General features: G+C 47.1%; 1 protein-coding gene across 2 annotated transcripts in view; it reads left to right on the top strand.

The window, feature by feature from the left end:
- MYOM3 (myomesin 3) overlaps positions 1-20,177 on the top strand; it is a 450,074-nt gene that overhangs the window by 92,990 nt on the left and 336,907 nt on the right. For both annotated transcript variants that reach the window (XM_069622682.1, XM_069622681.1), the window contains 2 exons: positions 4,384-4,543; positions 18,630-18,787. In XM_069622682.1, coding sequence (XP_069478783.1) covers positions 4,384-4,543; positions 18,630-18,787 — 318 coding nt within the window. The remainder of the gene's footprint in view (positions 1-4,383; positions 4,544-18,629; positions 18,788-20,177) is intronic.

Raw genomic sequence — 20,177 nt, 5'->3', positions numbered from 1 at the left:
GGGGCTTTCTCACTCCCTGTGCACTCCGAGGTGCTTCCCATTCTGACCACCCTCCTCTGGGGCATCTTTAATCTTTCCTGCTCTGGATTCTTTCCTGGCTCTTTCCCCAATCCAGGGATCTCTGTTTTCCCCCACTCTTTGGCTTTTCTCCTTCTCACTCTCCACTCTGGGGCTTTCTCCGCCTTCTTCTGCTCTGGAGGCTTTCTCCTGCTTCTTCCACACTTTTTTCTAACTCTCTTGTGACTCTGGATGTCTTCCCTTTCTGACTCACCTCAGGGTTATTCTTAGTCTTTCCCTTCTATGGGTTCTGTTCCCTCTTTCACTCTGTTTCACACGCCTACCTTTCCACTTGTGCCACCACATACCTAACTGCCTTGAGTGGTGTTCCTTGGGAAAGGCGTTATGTCCGGTCGGCACTTAGACTTTCTGATTGCTGACCAGATTTTTCAGCTGGGTTTTAATTCGGCCTCCCGAGGTTCTTCTCCCTCGGTCTTACAGCTCTGTCTGTAAAGAGATGCTTATGTGATGTTTCAGCTTTGCTCTGCATCAGCATTCCGAATATTTTATTTCCCGCTCTTGCAGCTTCTCTGGGATGCTGCGGTCGGCTATCTGCTGTGCCTCGTTGCGCACTCCTGGTGAGCATTACCGTCCTGTCCACTGATACCGGCATTCTCCCTCTCTCATGACAGCTCCTCCTTTGGCCACTTTGATGTGGTTAAATTCTACAGGGCCTGCTGAGAGCCTTCAATGATTGGTTGTCCCAGAGACTCTCCTCCAGGAAGCTCGTCCCTCCTTTGTCTTCGCAGGTCATTGGGCACACATAAAGTCAGACGCCAAGTCAGTCATTAGCAAAGGGTGTATAGGGTTATTGTAAACCCTAGCCACTAGATACTGTGGCGTACTGGTGGTAGGAGTTGGACAAAGGGGTGACATTTTGACTGGTATGTTTATTCAAATAATAATAAAAAGACCTACCTTTCCCTATTTCTAAAGGGTTTTCCCTACCCAACTAACGATAACTGGGGTGCTCTTTATCAGTGTGCATGGCCAACTAAAATATGTCTGTCCTCTGTACAAACTAGCCTACTCTAGCCTTACCACTAAACAAACGATATAAACATAACACAACATCAGGAGAATGACTCCCTTCTCTTGGTTCAATGGGGATCAGCTGTAGGGGCAGTCTTTTCACAATAGTTCGGTTTTCTGAAGTTCTTGAGTGCTTCTGGCTGATAGTTCCTTATAATAGGTACAATTCAACATAACAAAAAGACAATGACCTTCTCCTCTTTAACGGGTAAGCCACCCCGCTGTAGCTTGACAATCCTTTGCTTTAGCTACTGGTTCAACAACTCTGGTGGAAGCCAGAAGAATGGCTCTCTTCTCCTGGTTCAGTGAGTCCTCGGTTCACTTCCTGAAAAGAGTTTATATAAGCCCTTGCAATTCCTTCCAAACTTATTTCAAGGTTCCTTGGTTCTTTTTAACACTTGAGTAAGGAAACTGTTTACCCTGGTACTCTCATAGTTCAATGTCTCTTTGGTGGCTCCCAGGATCTTCTTTATCTTCACTCTCTTTGGCCCAACAACAGATGTGAGGAAGATCACTATGGATGTGGTCTTCCCACTTTGCACTCTTGGTACTCTTGACATATTTACCTAGATGAGGGATATCGCTCCTGATGCCCCTTTCACTCTTTTTACTATGGATACACTCATTGAGACGAGGAAGATTACTCCCAAGGCCTTGTTCATTTTTGTCACTCTGGATAGGTTTCCGCCAACTACTGTGACTAGGGATATTTCTCTCAATAACATAACATAACATCCCTTGATTCCAACCCCCTACTCGCTTTTTCCCCAACACCTGGTACCTTCTGATTTTTGCGGGCATTTTACTGGCCCTTTCTGGGGTGTTCAGTCACCTCTCTCCCTCCGGATGCGGACCGCATCCTTCTCGGTGCTTCTTGATGTTTGTTTACCGCTCTGCGAGCTCGGTTCTCTCACTGCATTCGCTGCTACTCTGCTTTGGCTCTGCGGATCTCCCGGCCAGGCAGTTCCGGCACAGTTAAGGGACCAGAAGGTCCACCTCCTTCAGATACCGCTACCGTCTCCTGGTTTCCAGCTTCCACTCAGGTCTTCCTTCTGTAAGGTGCCTCTCCCTTGTTTATTTGATTTCTGTGTATGTATGTGTGGGCTGCAACCTGTAGGAGACCTGAGCAAGGGAGTTTGACACCTCACTGCACACATGTGCATACCAGGAGTAGCCAGGGGCATGGTGGATGACCCTAGTATGTTATGTTTATTAGTATAGATCAAAGGGAGTTCCCTCCATATAGGAGATAGTTACCCCAGTGCCCCGGTTGAATTAACGGACACAGCGGGCCTCATCACGAATTGGGCGGTAACGCAGGCGCTAATAGCGCTGGCGCTATCTGCCCTACCGCCAAACCCACCGGCGCCTTTAGCGCCGGATCACGGGTTTGGCGGATTTGGAACTCCCCATTCCCCATTGAGCCCATTCAGGAATGCCCCATTCCCCACTGGGCACAATGGGGAAATTTCGCGCTCATACTGCCGGCGGATTTCCCGCCGGCGGTATGAGTGCGAATTTTTGGTGGATTTCCCCCCTGCTCAGAGCTGGGGAGAAATCCCCTGAAGCCCTGATTTGGTGGACCCTTAAATCCGGCGGTAACAGAGCTAACTCATGATGAGGCCCACAGTCTGGCTTTGTGTAACAAACGGAAAATGCTTTACTTCATGTATATGTATCAGACCAACCAACTCTTGGTCACACATAAGCCCTATTACATTACTGAGCTCCTAATAGAGGTTCCTTCAGATAATACAGGAAAGTAGCAATGTTCACCATGTTCATTTCATCAGATGTGGTATCATTTAATTACACCTTTTCCATCTCAGGTTTTTTTTCCCAGTGAGTCCTGTGGGGCCTTTGGGACCCAATTCATTATCATTAGCTGCTTAACTATTCATACATTTAAGTGTGGGCCGCTGGGAATTGGTGCATACACTTTGTTTAACTAAATATACACTTATTTAACACTGAAATCACTTGAGAAAGTGCGCAATCACCTGAAGTACTAAATATTCACATATATCATGTGGGTCACATGAGGAAGTGCACATTCACCTGAGGTACAAAATATTCACATATACCATGTAGGTCACATGAGGAAGTGCACAATCACCTGAGGTACAAAATATTCACATATACCATGTAGGTCACATGGGAAAGTGCGCAATCACCTGAGGTACAAAATATTCACATATACCATGTAGGTCACATGAGGAAGTGCGCATTCACCTGAGGTACTCAATATTCACATATACCATGTAGGTCACATGAGGAAGTGCGCATTCACCTTTTGTAAATAAAAATTCAAATAAGTGGCTAACTGAACTACCATTGAGAGGTACCACACACACACCACCTTACGCCAAGCTACCCAGTCAAGACACCGGGCCGTAACCCCTCCTTAGCGCTGGGTTATGGAAAGGACCAACCTCGGCACCAACCCAGAGGGAATTATACAGTTCTGCCCCCAGAGCGGGTGAAGTGTATCAACTACGGGGTGTGTCGAATCACTGATCCCCTCAGAGCTGTCAGGTCACCAAAACCCAGATCAATCCCCACCATATCAGCCAGGGCCTAGGACTGGCCACATAAACCGGAGAGGGGTGCTTCCCGGGTCTGGATGGTCCAAAGCTCCCTATCCTGGCTCCACAACGCCTTCTCCTCGGCATCTCAAACAAAACTCCCCGACGGGATAGGAGAGGAGGGCTTTGTCATCCGTCAGGGCACTCAACGCCCCACTTTTAAGCAGGTAAGCGGCTCACACAGTGCTCGGGGCCTGTTCTTAATGATTCCCTTTCCTACTTTACTCTAAATTCTTACCGCGTGCACTGCCCCGCTCTCTTTCCCACAGTAGCGGTGGCTGGCAGATTGAACACGCTCGCTAGAGTGCCCTTACTGTGGCCCCCAGCACACTCCCTCGACCCCAGGTGGGGGAGAGAGGCTGGCTTCCGCCAGGCAGGTGGCCCAACGGGAGGGACCGCCAATGGGACACAGAGGGCCAGGCAGCCATACAGATAAGGTGTGTATCAGCCACTTTTAATCACAAAAAATGGGCAATGCCCCCAAGCAGTGGTGCCGTAAGCCTGTTCATAACTCCCAACCAGGTTCATTATACGGAACACATTCATAATCCCCACTTCTGGTGTACATACAAGGCCTATATAGGGCAGCACAACTGTATCAACAGGAATTGCCCAATTGCCCAAACTTGTTTCACGTGGAATAGTTTCTAATTTTGCACAAAAAAGTCACCATTACTGTACTCACTCGTAAAATGTTTTTTTTTATTAGCGAAGCAAAAGTGCGACGAGAAATGGAAGCCCTAGTGAGCGAAACAAGAGGCCAGAAAAGTATCCTGTTTGGAAACGACATGGAGCGAATCGAGAAGGAGATTATTCACGCCAGCCGGTTGCTGCGTGTCCGAGCCGATAAAAGGACTTTTCATAGGAAGGTGAGAAGACTATACAAAAATGACAGCTCTGATATGTTTTAAAAAAGCACATAGTGCTTGGGACTTATACAAATTCTAATGACTAATTTGAGGATAATTAGATGTAGGTTTTGCTATATAACTGTGCAACACAGGGGTCGCCAAATCTGTTCCTCAAGATCCTCAGCCAGACCAGGTTTTCAGGGAAACCATTGATTATGTAAAGAACTACCATTTAGATTATCTATATTCACTTGTATTTGGGGTGGATTTACCGAAAGCAAGGAGTGGATTAGCTATTGGGTTTCGGTTTAGAGAACCCTGGTGTACTTGTATTTATTCGATTTTTTATTTTATCAAGCATTTGTAAGGTGTTTTATACAACAGAATTGTGTTACAAAGCGCCACAAGGCTAAATGGGAAGGGAACAAGGGAAATCAAAACAATGGCAAACAGTAATATTCAGGCGTGGTCCTATTAGGCCTTGTGGCATTCGGCCATGCAAGTGCATTGAGGAGAAGTGCAGGGGGAAGGGGATGGAGCGGGGAACATTGGAGTGGACAAGTGCTGGAGGAGGGCCTTGGAGAGAAGTGCTAAGGGGAGACGGGGTGGTGAACCTCAGGCTAAGTGCTGTTAAAGGTGACTCTCAATGTGGGCTATTAAGAGTAAGGCATAGTACCTCATTATAAGTTGGCTGGTCTGGAAAGAACTACTGAGTCTGCCTGCTGGAGCCACTGTGCCCGACAGGTCTGACCCTGCACCATTGTTAATGGTGCCGGTGCTCCCATGTCCCCATTCCCATAGAGTCCCATTGCAATGGGGGAATGGGGAGTAATGAAATTGCTGGCGCCCGACTTCCCGGCGGCTGACTTGGAATAGCCCGGTGGCACTGGGAAGTCAGGTGCCAGTAATTCATTCCGAATCTGGCGGCAACCAACCCGTAGCACCGGCAGGGTTACCTCTGTGCACGGAATGAGGCCCATAGTCTGCTATGATGGTGAGGAGTTAAATAGGAGCGCAATATTGCTGTAACATTTATGCAAAATATGAAAGAACTCATTCCTTTGATATCAATTTAGATGGGCAACGTCCCTTTGTCGATCAACCTTGGGATAGCGTTGAAAATTGGCTGAGATAACCAGCAGGCTTGTTTGAATTCTGGTATCTTCGGAATGATGTCAGGTCTGAGCGAGAATCACCCAGGTGCCAGGCCATCCAGACATATGACTGTCTCTGTCCCAGCCCTAGCGATGCTTTCTATGCCACCACCTCTTGGGAAGTATTCAAGCTTCCGTGTGGGCGAGTTTAACTCTCATCAAAGCTCTATTGGGGAAATTCTATATTTAACACTAAATTTCATATTAAAATAAAATAACCCGTTAAATACAAAACACGTTCGCACCTAGTGAAACAACATTTTGTGGTAAGAACGTATCTGCAGTGCAGCGTTGTGGTGTGGTAACCCTGTCATGAAGTGTAATTTAAGGAATACCTGCAGTGCACAGATCACAGAGGGGTTGTCTTTCCGAGCTGGGTAATCACAATAAAGACATTGGGGGGTCATTACGACCCAGGCGTTAACCATGGCGCTTTTAGCGCCATGGTTGATGCCGGTATTTTACCGATTGTGCCATGGTGGATGGCGGAATTACCGCCCCATTCCAAGGTTGGCGGGGCGGTAATTCCCCATTCACCATTGGCTCTTCCCCATTCCCATTTTTCCCCCCATAGGGCTCAATGGGAATGGGGAAGGCAGTAATTACGGTACCACAAATTGCGGTACCGTAATTACCTCCAAAGTCCCTTTGCGGGTTCCTTCCTTAACGCCTGGTAAAACCAGCCATTAAGGTAGGGACCCGCAAAGGGACCTCGTAATTAGGTGGTATGGGGTTAGCGGCGCTGCCACCTTTTACGGCTCTGTTAACTCCTTACCGCCTGGGTCGTAATGCTACTGCACCACAACAAGCAATCTGTCATTTCATGCCTGCAGCTATTGATTCAGGCATGGCTAGTCAAACAAAGCACAGCAGAGATTACAGCAATCAAAGGTGCCAGTGGGATGTGTCGTGCTCGTGCCAAATCCCAGCACAGCTGTTGGTGGAAGAGGTGGCCGCAACCATCCACACATCCGCAAGGGCCATTGATGAGATAGACAGGTGTGTGAGAATACGATACTTCCCAGCCTGGTGCCCTCAATAAAATGGGACGGTGGCATGGCTGCTCCAAGGACACGATCCTGCCTGGGGTATCGGAGTATCTGTGCACCGTTCCATGACATTGCGCAGTGTGTAAAACCTCAGACAGTAAGCAGTGTGGAATGTGTGTAACCTCTTTGTGCCAGTGACTACTCAGCAATGGAGGAATTCTGTGTGCATAGTCCATGTTAGGCAAGGAAGCCTCCAGTTCTGGTTCAGCACCTTCACTACAGTTCCCCCAATATGTGTTTCATTGTCACGTAACACCCCTCCCCATCTACAACTCAATAGCAATTACATGAATTGGATTCCTTTTTTTGTAAAAAAAATGCAATTTGTTGTGCTATTCGATAGTTCCCACTTTGCCCTGCCCTCCACCCCTACCCCTCCCTTATACACACTGAATTATTACTAATTCAAGAAAACTGTCTAGGAAGTGCACTTAAAGACACGAAATCCAGTCTTAAATCTTCCAGTTCACCCTAAAAGAGCTACATTATTAATTAAGTATTTTTTAGCTAGTCAACTAATGGTTGAACCCATTCCTGAGCAGATGGCATAGGATGTTCGGGAGCGGATTGGTGGGGTGTTATGTTATGTGTTTTTTTTATAAGGTGCAACACTCACCAAAAAGGTAACTCAGTGTCAATAAAAGTGTTAATTCAGTTTAAAAAGAAACGTTTTCAAATTTCTCTGAAAAACCAAGCCATTCGACTGTCTGCAAAGACCGGGATGAAGAGCATTCCAGATTCTAATTTCCTGCACTAGGAAAGAGAAGCCACCAGGCAACTGGAAGTCCAGCATGTAGAGTACTGTTTAGAGAAGACAGGGTGAGCGAAGTACATGACAAATGGCATTGTTATGGAGGACACAGAAGTGGGGAGCAAAATGGCAGAGGGGGGAGGGAAAATGGAAGCAAGGGTTATGCTATGCAGAAAACCCTGAGCCGATTAAGTCAGTGACCCTGCTCCAGGACATACCAGAATGAAACATGTTGATTAAATCAGACTCAGGGAGTCATTACGAGTTGGGTGGAGCATTTGGAGAAATATCACCAACGATAAATGCGACCTCCACCAGTCAATATCTGAACGTCCACTCTATTCAAAGTTTGCCACTGGTGAGGGATGTATTTGTAGACTGTCTGGAGAACCCCTGGCGGTATTACAGAAATATACCCTCCGCTAGTGGTAAAGTCTGAAATCATTTTTCTGAAGTCATTTTTGTATGTTCATTTCCACCTTCAATATTAATGTGGAAATAGATAATGTACAGTAGTAGGTCAGGCCACTTCTGTACATTTTAGAAGGCAGAAAAGGGTCAGTACTCACCATTACCTGAATTATATGTGTAAGGTGGTGAGCAGTGGCATCAGAGTTGACCAACTTTTCACCCTCTTATCATGAGACAGTCTAAACGTTTACTCTATTGAAGGAAAGCACCTGTACTTCCCTTGAGTGCAGTAAAAAAAAGTCAAAAATATTTTTGGGGCCATGACAGTATTTTTATTTCCACCCTACTATATGGAGTTAAAAAAGAGCCTCCCAGGGTGCAAATCAGACTTATTTACCACTTACAGTAGTCTTTATAACACTGCTGGAGGTACATATAACTCCCAGCCCACAATCAGGCAGATGGTAAATTAAGCGATATTGGTCAAATACTGGCAGATTCACTGTTACCACCCAGCTCATAAGGACCACTCTAATGACCTGCTACCTTGTTGGGAACCACTGAAAACTTCAACCACAATGTTGCGTCTGGCTTTAGTATTATTCTGTGTGGCTGGCCTAGATTGGAACCCAATGGCAACTATATACTATTTAGAATTCTGTATTCCCTACTGTGATGTCAAGACAGTCATGCTATGTTATGTTATGGAATATTCCATCACCACCACAGTGATCTTATGAAGCCTGAGCGGTGTCCCAGAGGTAGTAGTATATTGTGACCTTGCCAGAGTGTCGCCACGCCTTAGTCTGTGGATAGTAAAGAGGAGGGTTGCGGGTGGGGAGGAGATGGGAAAGGAGCAGGGGGGTAGTCAGCAGACGAACATACAGAAGAATGAAGATAGGTTGGGTGAGGGGGAGGTGATAGGTTGTGGTGGCATGAATGTGTGTTTCTTAACTGTGATTAGTTACCAGTAAGTGTGAGAAAGGATTTCAGGAACCTAAATGTTATGAAGATGCAGGCGCAGACAGGTAAGAGGTTCTTAAGATTTATTTAGTACATAACAGCATAAGAAGACCCCCAACATTGAGAGTCCCTTCTCCTCCAGCTCTCTCTCCAACTGACAAAGTTAGAACCTTTATTATCCCTCAACAAGGAACTCTGTGATCAACATTCTATGACATCATACTAGGGCTGCATCACTCAGAAGAGAAATACTATTGAGAAAAGGATATTCTTAACTCACACCCCTCAGGTCACTCCAACACATCTCCCCTTTTTTTTTTTAAATTCGCTTATATAATATAATCTCGAGATCTCATAATGACGACCTCAATAACCCATTCAATTTTATTTTCTAGTTTTCGGCACATACTACACATACCCTCTCTTAACCGCAGCAATTCTATTTTTATTCCATACTTGCCCTCCAGTCACACGTACGGCCCCCTTCATGACCGCCACAACTCTGACTGGATCCGAATACAGGGAATCTCCTTTTCTTTTCACAATTCCTTTCTTGATCCTAACCCAATCTCCACACTCTACGCGCAACTCTTTCTTACCTCTCTTCAGGTTCTCACGCGCCACCCATTCAGACTTCTTCCTCACCAATGACTTCCTTACCTCATCAATAACCAAATCGGTTTCTCTACTTCTACCCAGCCACGGCAGACACGCCATGGAATATGGCTTCCTGCCCCTCATAAGCTCAAATGGGCACAACCCTGTCGTAGAATGAGGTGCCATTCTTAGGGCCCAGATCCTATTCTGTATCACAGCCAACTTATCCAAACCACATTCTTCCCCCATGCGAACACTCTCCATCACACATCTATTCATCCTTTCAACCACACCGTTGGATTCGGGATGATATAATGAAGTCCTTTTGTGATGCACTCCACATTTCTTTAAGTAGCTTGTAAAATTCCCCCCTACAAATTGGGGACCATTGTCTGTCAACAAACTTTCCGGCAGACCTTCATTGGAAAATATTTCCTGCAAAGTCATTATCATGGTTTCTCCAGTGACATCTCTCACAATTTTATAATTCACCCACCTCGAGAACAGATCCACCACCAGGACTATGAACTTTCCACGTCCATATCCCAATTCCACAGGACCCAGGATATCCATGGCGAGATCACTCCATATCCTGGACGGAAGGCCCACATCCACAAATGGTTGCTTCTTAGCCACTGATCCCTTCCCACTCTTGACACAAAACTGACAATTTTCTAAACAATTTTCTATTTCCCTGTCAAAGCCTGGCCACCAATAGTCTTCCCTCAACACCCCTTTGGTTTTGGTAATTCCTATGTGACCACTGTGTGCCAGCCCTATCACTCTCTTCCTCAGTCCAACTGGAACCACAGCCCTTCCCCATCTGAACAATATCCCGCCAATGACCGATAATTCATCCTTCACTTCCCAATACGGTCTCGCGCCCTCCGCCACTTCCGCTTTGTTAGGCCATGCGGCAGAAACAACATACGGAATTATTCTATTCATATTCTCATCGCTCCTCATTCCTTCCAACCACTCCTGCTTGGACACAATACCATCCGTATTAACGAACACTAATTCCAACTCTTCATCTTCCACAACATCAGCATCAATTACTCTCATCCTTGATAAATTGTCAGCCAATACATTTTCCTTCCCAGGAATAACCTCCATCTTGAAACAATGCGTTTGCATTCTGGTAACCCATCCTGCCACCCTGCGAGAAACCTTATCAAGGCCCTTGTTCTCGAATATGGCCTTTAGCGGTTTATGATCAGTACGAATTACGAACTCAACACCCCACACAAAGTTTTTGAATCTCTCCACCGCCCAGAAACATGCTAACGCCTCCTTCTCGAGAACAGAATATCTCACTTCCGCTCCCTTGAGGCCCCTTGAGGCATGAGCTATCACCTCCTCGGACCCGTCGTCTTGTCTCTGAGACAACACGGCACCTAGACCACATCCACTGGCATCCACTGTGATGATGGATGTCTTTCTTGTGTCAAAACAACCTAATGGTTGGGCTAAATTTATCTCCTCTTTTATACCATTGAATTCCGCCTCACACTGACTATTCCACTCAAATTCAGCACCCTTCCTCAAAATCTTTCTCATCTCATGTATTTTATCAGCATAATTCATCACAAATTTCTGATAAAACTCTGTCATTCCCAAAAAAGAGCGTAGTTCACTCTTATCAATAGGTCTTTCTATTCTCTTTATGGCATTCACCATCTCTTCCTTGGGTCTGATACCATTTCCTGACACCTCATGTCCCAAATAGTCCACTTTAGTCACCGCAAATTTGCATTTTTCTTCCTTAAGAGTGATTCCTCTTTCCTCGAATATTTTCAACACCTTACACAAATTCCTATCATGTTCCTCCAATGTCACTCCGCTGACCAACACATCGTCCTGAAAACAGAACACACCCCTAATCCCCTTCAACAAGCGATCCATGATTTTCTGGAACGCTGATGAAGCGGAGGCTAACCCGAAGGGCATCCTCCTAAATTGAAACACTCCTTCATGTGTCACAAACGCCGTAACTTTTCTACATCCCTCCTCCAACTCCACCTGATGATATGCTGATGTCATATCCAGTTTAGAAAAGTACTTCCCTCCACCCACCATGGTTAACAATTCACCCATGTTTGGTAGTGGGTGTCTATCCACCAACACACACTTATTCAGCTCGCGCATATCAACGCACAGCCTCAGATCTCCTGAACTTTTCTTCACAATGACGACCGGGGAAACCCACTCAACTCCCCCAGCTCTTTCAATCACACCTGACTTAAGAAGTTTCTCCAATTCCTTCTTCACTTTGTCCCTTAACACAAAAGGGACGGGCCTGAGTTTTGCCACGGTAGGGACACTGCCTCTTTTCAACAATATCTGGTGCTGAAATCCCTTCACTCTTCCCAATGTCTCATCAAATACCTTTTTATGCTCTCTCACATACTTGCTATATGACGAACACGCTTCTGACACTTGCAATACTTGATCAGGATGGTTGGGATCCAATCTGATTCCCAAATTCTTCTGCTCTCTCCACCCTAACAAGGATTGACCTTTCTTAGTCACATACACCTTCCCTTCACAGCATCGTCCTTTAAATTCAAACTTACTCCAGACATACCCTAGCAGCTCAATTTTGTCTTCGTTGTACCCCCCTGGACAAATGTCCGGCACCGACAACGTCGACACTGCCCCTTTCATTTCATCCTCAAATGCGGACTTTGAGATCAAAGTGATCTTTGACCCCGAGTCAGCCATCATCGACACCTTACATCCATTCACAGTCAAAACAGTATAGGGACGCTCACAATCATCTAGGACATTATCCCCTCCAACAACATTGACCGTGTTCACAATAACATTCTGCAATGCCAGTACAGCGTCATCTTCTGATGACCTCCCTTCCTCCTCTTCATTCACATATAGAACTTTCCTCTGATTCATTTGCCCAAACTGATAGTTCTTGCAACACGTCCCAAAGTGTCCTCTCCTCTTGCACTTATTGCATACCGCCTTCCGCCCTGGACACACCACTGAAGAGGCGAAATGTGTTGCACTGGCACATCTATAGCACAATCTCTCATCCTTTTTATCTTCTCTCTGCGTCGACTCTTGACTTCTTCTTTCTTCTACAATATTCCTCTCCCTTTGTTTGTTTCTTCCCTTCTTCTTGTTCTTCCCTTCATTCACCCTCAATACTTCCGGCTTGGCTTCTTTAGAGTCTCCTCCCTCGGTCTTTGATAACTTGGCGACGCATGCCAGCGAATGTTCTACTCGTTTCGCTAGGTCCAATACCTCGTCCAAGTTTGGCTCGTCCTTCAACCACAGTTCCTCGCGTATCTTATTTGACCTACAATGTGTCATGAACTGATCACGTATGTGCTCGTCAAAGCTCCCCTGAAACTTGCATGTCAGAGCCAGATGACGGAGGGCAGTCACATAGTCTTCAACGGACTCCCCATGGGCTTGTACGCGCATGCGGAAGTTGTAACGTTCTAAGATCGTGCTTCTTTTTGGGTTGAAATGTTTGTCTAGTCTCATCAGAGCCGACTCGAAATCATTCAACTCATCTCCGCTTCCATCACTTGCTAAATGAGGAAGAGTCTCAAAAATTCTTTGGCCTTCGTAACCTAAAAAATGAAGCAATAAGGCTAACTTCCTTTCGCTGGAATATGCTGTTCCTCCTGCCGCCTTCATATAATGCATGAAGCCCTTGCGCCATTGGGGCCAAGCAATTTTTGCTGCCCCTGGCGTAGGCATAAACGTGGGTGGTCCAGATATGCCGGGTAATGCTGCCATGTCTTAAGTTACACTTCCAGTCAAGCGTAGTGCTTTTCTTTTCTTATGCTTCACTTGTAACTAAGAGGATCCTTGTGTGTCAACCCAGCACTGGGACCACCTTTGCTATCACTGTAACTCTTCTTGCTGCCACAATTCAGCTACCACCCTCTCAAATAACTCACAGTCATTGTCACACATAAGAATGCTGAATTATTTTTCATTTACCCCCTATAACACCAGTTACGGTAGTGTCTTGACGCCTCCTGACGTAACTTGCCCTTCTTTAACAAGAACTACGGTAATCTGGTTAACAGGGTTCCTCCTTCTTCAGGTCGAACAACTGTGGAATGTATCCTGTGTAGGAACTCGCACGGAAATAAACAGCACTTACTTGGAGAAGATGCAGGTGCTTGGTGGTCGCTCAACGCCTGTGGAACATCATCATTTTAAACCTGCGAGGGTGGGCGACTGCTCGGCGCAGGAGTGGGGCGGAGCAACAACCTTCCTTGCGCCTCTGGTCTTGTCGCGGCCCGCTCGCTCCCACTTCACTGCTACGAGATCTCCCGTGGCCGCAAGCGAAGTTCCTGACGGCGTCCCGACTTTCACTCCGGGGAGCCGCTCAACGCGCAAGTGACGCGGAGCAGCCCCACAGCGTCTAGTGACGGGCCGCTCAACGCATACGCGATGCGGAGCAGCCCACGGCGACTCGCGGCTCCTGCCGACTGGGCGGGCCGCCACCTCTCTTCAACGGGGTTGGAGCGCTGCAGGTCGCTGCTTCACGGGTCTCTCCACGCCGACGGACTTCGGCGATCTTCCTGTCGTCCGCGCTAGGCCCGCTCAACGCACAGATGATGCGGAGCAGCCCAGGGCGAACCGCAGCTCCGACTGACTGGAATGGGGCGGCCGCTCCTTTTCACCCGGGTTCCGGGGCTGTGGAGATCGTCTCTCCGCGGGTACTCGGCAGCCTCCTCTCCACGGGTACTAGGCAGCCTTCCGGGGCTAAACAGGCACGACTGGCTGCTGGGGGTCTTCTCTCGCTTAACCGCTGAAGCCACTGCATCCCATCCTCGTCGCCATTGTTATGAAGATGCAGGCGCAGACAGGTAAGAGGTTCTTAAGATTTATTTAGTACATAACAGCATAAGAAGACCCCCAACATTGAGAGTCCCTTCTCCTCCAGCTCTCTCTCCAACTGACAAAGTTAGAACCTTTATTATCCCTCAACAAGGAACTCTGTGATCAACATTCTATGACATCATACTAGGGCTGCATCACTCAGAAGAGAAATACTATTGAGAAAAGGATATTCTTAACTCACACCCCTCAAGTCACTCCAACACTAAAGCTCAGTGTAAAACCAAGGCTTTACTATGATGGCACTATCTAGTCAAGGCAATGCATTCAACTAGATTGTATTTTATTTATTGTATTGTGCATTTGTTAGGTGCATATACAACAAGTAAATTGTGTTTCATAGCGCCCACAGGGCAGGAATATGGGATAGTTGGTATGTGGTTGCGTGATGGACTTGAGATGTGCTCAAGTTGGCCCTTCTAGTGTGGAGACAGTGAAAAACAAAAGTCATATTCCATTGGTGTAACCACAGGGCTGGCCAATAAACTATTTAGTCTTCCTCACAGGGTCTCCTTAGGATGAAGGGAACAGGAGGAAACTCTGGTTCTTACTTGATGGTCTGCACCATCTTGATGACAGTCCTTTTAAGCGAATTGGCGAGCAAAGAAGTGTAGTGGGTCTCTTGTCACAGATTGCCTTAATGACTTCCAGACACCAAAAGAAGGTTCAATGGTGTTTATTTCACAATCATCAGAAGTGACTCTAAGGTTTTCTCTACCTCGAGCCTCCTGTGGGCTCCTACCTCCCTAAACCAGGCTTCCCTGACCCCAGGTTTGCAACTAGACATAGGTAACACCTACTATCTAGTTCTAACGGTCAGGAAGGCCTAAAGGCAAAAGCCTTATCTCTCTGGCTCCTTCAGGAATTTTCTAGAGAGGTCCTGACCTGACACTTCCCCAGGTTTCTTATTGGGAACTGATGGTTCAAGTGTGTCAACTTCAGACACCCTGGTCAAGTCTCTCCCTCAGCCGCTCCGGTTCTCTCCTATCGCCTGATCTTACTGCTTCCTCTGTTCTACTCTCGCTCTCTCTTTGCCATCCTGTCTCACTCCCTTCAGTCGCCTTCTCACTCTCGCTCATCTGTCCCTCCCATCTGCACACTCTCACTGTCACCCCTCTTTCTACCCTCTCTTCTCACTCCTCCTTCCCTACTCTGTGATATGGTGCCCTGCTCACTCTCCCAAGGATATGGTGCCCTGCGGACTCTCCCAGAGATATGGTGCCCTTCTCACCCTCCAAGGATGTGGTGCCCCGTTCACCCTCCAGGGATATGGTGCCCTGCTCAGCCTCCCAGGGATTTGGTACCATGCTCACCCTCCAGGGATATGGTTCCCTGCTCACTCACCCAGGGACATGGGTCCCTGCTCACCCTCCCAGGGATTTGGTGCCCTGCTCACCCTCCAGGGATATGGTGCCCTGCTCACTCACCCAGGGATATGGTGCCCTGCTAACCCTCCCAGGGATTTGGTGCCCCGCTCACCCTCCAGGGATATGCTGCCCTGCTCACTCACCCAGGGATATGGTGCCCTGCTCACCCTCCCAGGGATTTGGTGCCCTGCTCACCTTCCAGGGATATGGTTCCCCGCTCCCCCTCCAGGGATATGGTGCCCTGCTCACTCACCCAGGGATGTGGTGCCCTGCTCACCCTCCCAGGGATATGGTGTCCTGCTCACCTTCCAGGGACATGGTGCCCCGCTCACCCTCCAGGGATATGTTTCCTAGCTCACCCTCCAGGGATATGGTGCCCTGCTCACCCTCACAGGGATGTGGTGCCGTGCTCACTCTCCCAGGGATATGGTGCCCTGCTCACTCACCCAGGGATATGGTGCCCTGCTCACCTTCCCAGTGATTTGGTGCCCCGCTCACCCTACAGAGATATGGTGCCCCACTCCCCCTACAGGGATATGGTGCCCTGCTCACTCACCCAGCGATATGGTGCCCTGCTCACCCTCTTAGGAATATAGTGCCCTGCTCACCGTCCCAGGGATATGGTGCCCTGCTCACCCTCCAGGGATATGGTGCCCCGCTCAGCCTTCAGGGATATGGTGCCCCGCTCACCCTCCAGGGATATGGTGCCCTGTTCACCCTTCTCTATTCATCTTAACACACTCTCTCTGCCTATCTCTTACAACTACCTTCATCCCCTTCTACTTCACTCCGCCCTCACCATTACTCCCACTAGTGCCTTGCACTCACTCCACACCCAATTACCATATGCTCACTCTCTCTCACTTTTACTCTTTCTAATTCCCCCTACACTTTATTCCCCCTCTCTCTTTATCTTTCCTTCTCTCATTTACCTTATTCACAACCCTCGTCACACTGCACTACACTGCATACATCTGACACCACCTTTCTTATTATCAATACCTCACCTGTACTCTGCTCCAACTCTGCCACCAACTCTTGAGAGCCGCACTCCACTGTCTGTTCTCCGCCTGATCTGTTGGTCCACCTCAACAACTCATAACCTCAGCCCTGCAACTGACAGTCTGCCTCTCATTGTGCCCTCTTTTATACTGTTGCTCTGCTGGTTCAGCCCCCCTCCGCACTTCCATTGGTTCCTGCGCTCTCCTTACTCTAATGACCTATCCGTGCCTGCCTTTTCTCCAGGGGCTGGGTTACACAGCTCAGAGGCTTTATAAAACATCTCAGCCTTGCTACTTTTTCAATGTCTGTTAGCAAGGTAGCAGCCTGAAGTTCATGCGCCCCGGTGACCAGGTGGTCCTGCGCAGTCTTTTCTCACTCTCAGCTTGTTTTCCCTTGCCCCACCATTCTCCGGGGGTATGTCTGGGGATGGTAGCTTGAGTATTGAGTGTCTCATCTCTTTTCCGGCTCGACAAATCACAATCCATTCCATTTTCATTCTGAATTCCATTACCACTGTGTTTTGTTGGTGGTGGTCAGGTGCACTTTGGGAGTTATATGCCTAAAAGAGATGAAATAGAGAAGTATGTCTAGCAGCAAATGTACTGGGAGGCATCATGAGATAAAGAGCGGTACCCATATCAAGACTCATGGCACCAAATGGGGTTTTAGAGACTGAAGTTCCTAACTCTCACACTCCGATTCTTGGACAGGGCTGGCTGTGGCTCATGGTCTGCTTGTCCTCCTGCCCAGGATTGTCCCCACTGACATGGTCAAGCCCTGACGCAGTCACACTTTGTAATAGGCCCCAAGCTCCCAAGCTGTCAGACAGTAGTGCTGAGCTCTGCAGTAGTTATTTTACTATGAGAGGTCTACTGCAGAACATAGTGCCTTTCACTATGACAATCCCACAGTGACAAGTCGTATTTCATGGTTAAAGGAAACTGATGCTGAGCTGGAGGGGTGTGGGGGTGTGGGGGGGAGGGGGCGCCGGTCGGTGTACCTGCATTAGTGGCAATGTGACAGGTGTTTTATTTTATTTTGGAGGTGGCCATGCATCATAAGAAATTAAGAACCCTCTACTGATGTTACAAGAATATTGCAAGTCAGCTTGAAGTTCCACGACCTTAACACATCCAGGGACTGCAACCTGTGGGTCTGAAGATATTTTGGACTGTGCCGCCCATAAGTTCCTCAAACACAAATGAGGGTGGAATGTCCCGAAAGCAGTGATGGAGCGGGACTGTGAACTAGACAAAAACAATAGGGTCCCCACTTCTGTAGATTCAATTAAGAAATGACTTGGATTACGACTTATTTAATTAGTGTATCAAAACGGTATCACTGAACCAACAAATTTAGGCTGCAATCAGGATAGTCTCAGAATAAAAAAGTGAACGTGTTTATTTTACACCATTGCCTCTGCTGGATAGGGGTAATGGAAGTTGTACGCCATTATGATAGCCAAAAGTTGAAGAAACCTGTTATTAAGCCACTCAGACTTCGGTCTCATTCCTCAATTTGGTCATGTATGCCCTCGGTGACATGCAATATCCTTACAACATACAGTAGGGAATATGTTGCACATGGTTGTGTTTATGTAGAGTACATATCACTGTACTTTGAAATTCATGTCAACTTGAATTGATTATGAGTAATGAACATTTAAAAAATTATATCCAGCCCCAAACAGAAGCAGTAGGCACCATTATGTCCAACTATTTCTGCTTAATGAAATTGGGACACCTCCATTATAGTGCTTGGCATGCCCCAATGACCCTTGAGCTCTAACTGTAAAGTAGCCCTAATTCTGAGATCAGAGCCGACATTCGTTTAATAAGTTCAATTGGTTCAGGTCATCATTGTTATTAGATATTGTTTGTTTGACTAAAGTAAAAGGAATGTATTAATTACCGAACTACTCTCTTATAGGCCCAGGAGAAGGCGAGACAGACCAAGGAGTTCCAGGAACTGTGTTCCCGGCGAGCTCCTATGTTTTGGATTCCACTGAGGGCCCACTCGGTCTGGGAAAGAATGACAGTCACGTTATCGTGCACCATTTTGGGATCTCCACCACCTACTGTCAAGTGGTAAGACAAGAAGCTGGCAAACATTGTATATTACCTATAAATTGCAGCCTCAGAATATAATTTATAATAAAATATAATTTATAATTGGTTATTTATAACACGCTTAATACCCAGAGGTTTCTAAACAAGGACCCACGGATCAAACCTGTGTTGATCCACGTCAGCCCATGCTTTGTGGCGGAGAAGTCATCCCTAGGGTGAAGGTCTCTGATTACCTGGGGATTAGATTTTCGGATTCTCTCAGCGGGAAGATGCAACTAACTAAACAATCGGTCAAAATGAGTCAGCAAATAGGGGGCCTTTTTCATTTTATGTCCCGTTGTGAGGGCCAACCGCTGGACGTAGTAGTTAAGATCTATGTAGCTCAATCAAAGGCAGTTACTCTTTATGGTGCCGCATTATGGGGTTTCCAGAAGGCTGATGAGCTACAAGCAAAGGAGAACCAATTCTTCAGGAGATTACTGGGGCTCCCAAGCTCTTCAGCGTGCATATCTATTCACAGAGTACTGGGCCTGGAATTTTGGGAGGACCAGTGGGCGTTGGCCCCAATACTCTTCTGGGTTCGGTTATGGGCGAATGTACATGCCTCCCTCTGCCACCTTATAATTAGGTCCGTAATGGGCAAGTCGGGGTGGAAAAGAATCCCGTTGCTTGACTACATAGATAAAGCCCTAGGAGAGGCCAACCTAAGAACTCTTTCTCCTCCAGCCGCTCTTGTGACAAAAGCAGAGTTGAGCATTTACAAACACGTTTTGGGGGAAGTGTTTGCTAGGAAGAGAATGCTCTCTGAGTATGAAAGTAACTCTGTTAAAGGGCATGCAATGATCAGCCGACCCAATGAGATCCAACCCTATCTAATTTGGGGTACCACCAAAAAAGATTGCAGGCTAATCACGCGGGTGAGGTTTGACTGTCTTTTCCTGCAGGGAAACACAGTAAACTGGAAAGGCTACCCGGATCCCGCTGAATGCCCTGTGTGTGGTCATAATAATGAAGACCTGTTGCATTTGTTATTGTTCTGCCCGGGGTACATCGGGATCCGGAGAGTAGCACTACTGCCAGTTCTCAGGGAGGCTAAGACACACCATTATAGAGCAGCTATCTCATTTCTTCTGAACGCAGACTCTGTTTTGGCTGCATGGCCACTATTCTCTTACCTGAAAAGAGCAATTTATTTCAGGAAGGGGATATTGAGGTTACAGGGTGAATGATTCAGTTGAGCTCCCATAGAGTTGTAATGGGAAAGGGATCAAATATACTAGACCTGTTTTTAAATGTTGTTGTTGTCATTGCAGTATGGTACTGTATTTTATATTGCATTTTATCATTGGAACGTTTTTGAAAAGTTTAATGTGGGTTTCGGTTTTTCCTTTTATGGAAGTTCATGGCA

The sequence above is a fragment of the Ambystoma mexicanum genome, chromosome 11, assembly GCF_040938575.1.
Source record: "Ambystoma mexicanum isolate Mex_15411 chromosome 11, UKY_AmexF1_1, whole genome shotgun sequence".
NCBI lineage: Eukaryota > Metazoa > Chordata > Amphibia > Caudata > Ambystomatidae > Ambystoma > Ambystoma mexicanum.
This window is presented reverse-complemented; position numbering and strand designations above follow the sequence as displayed.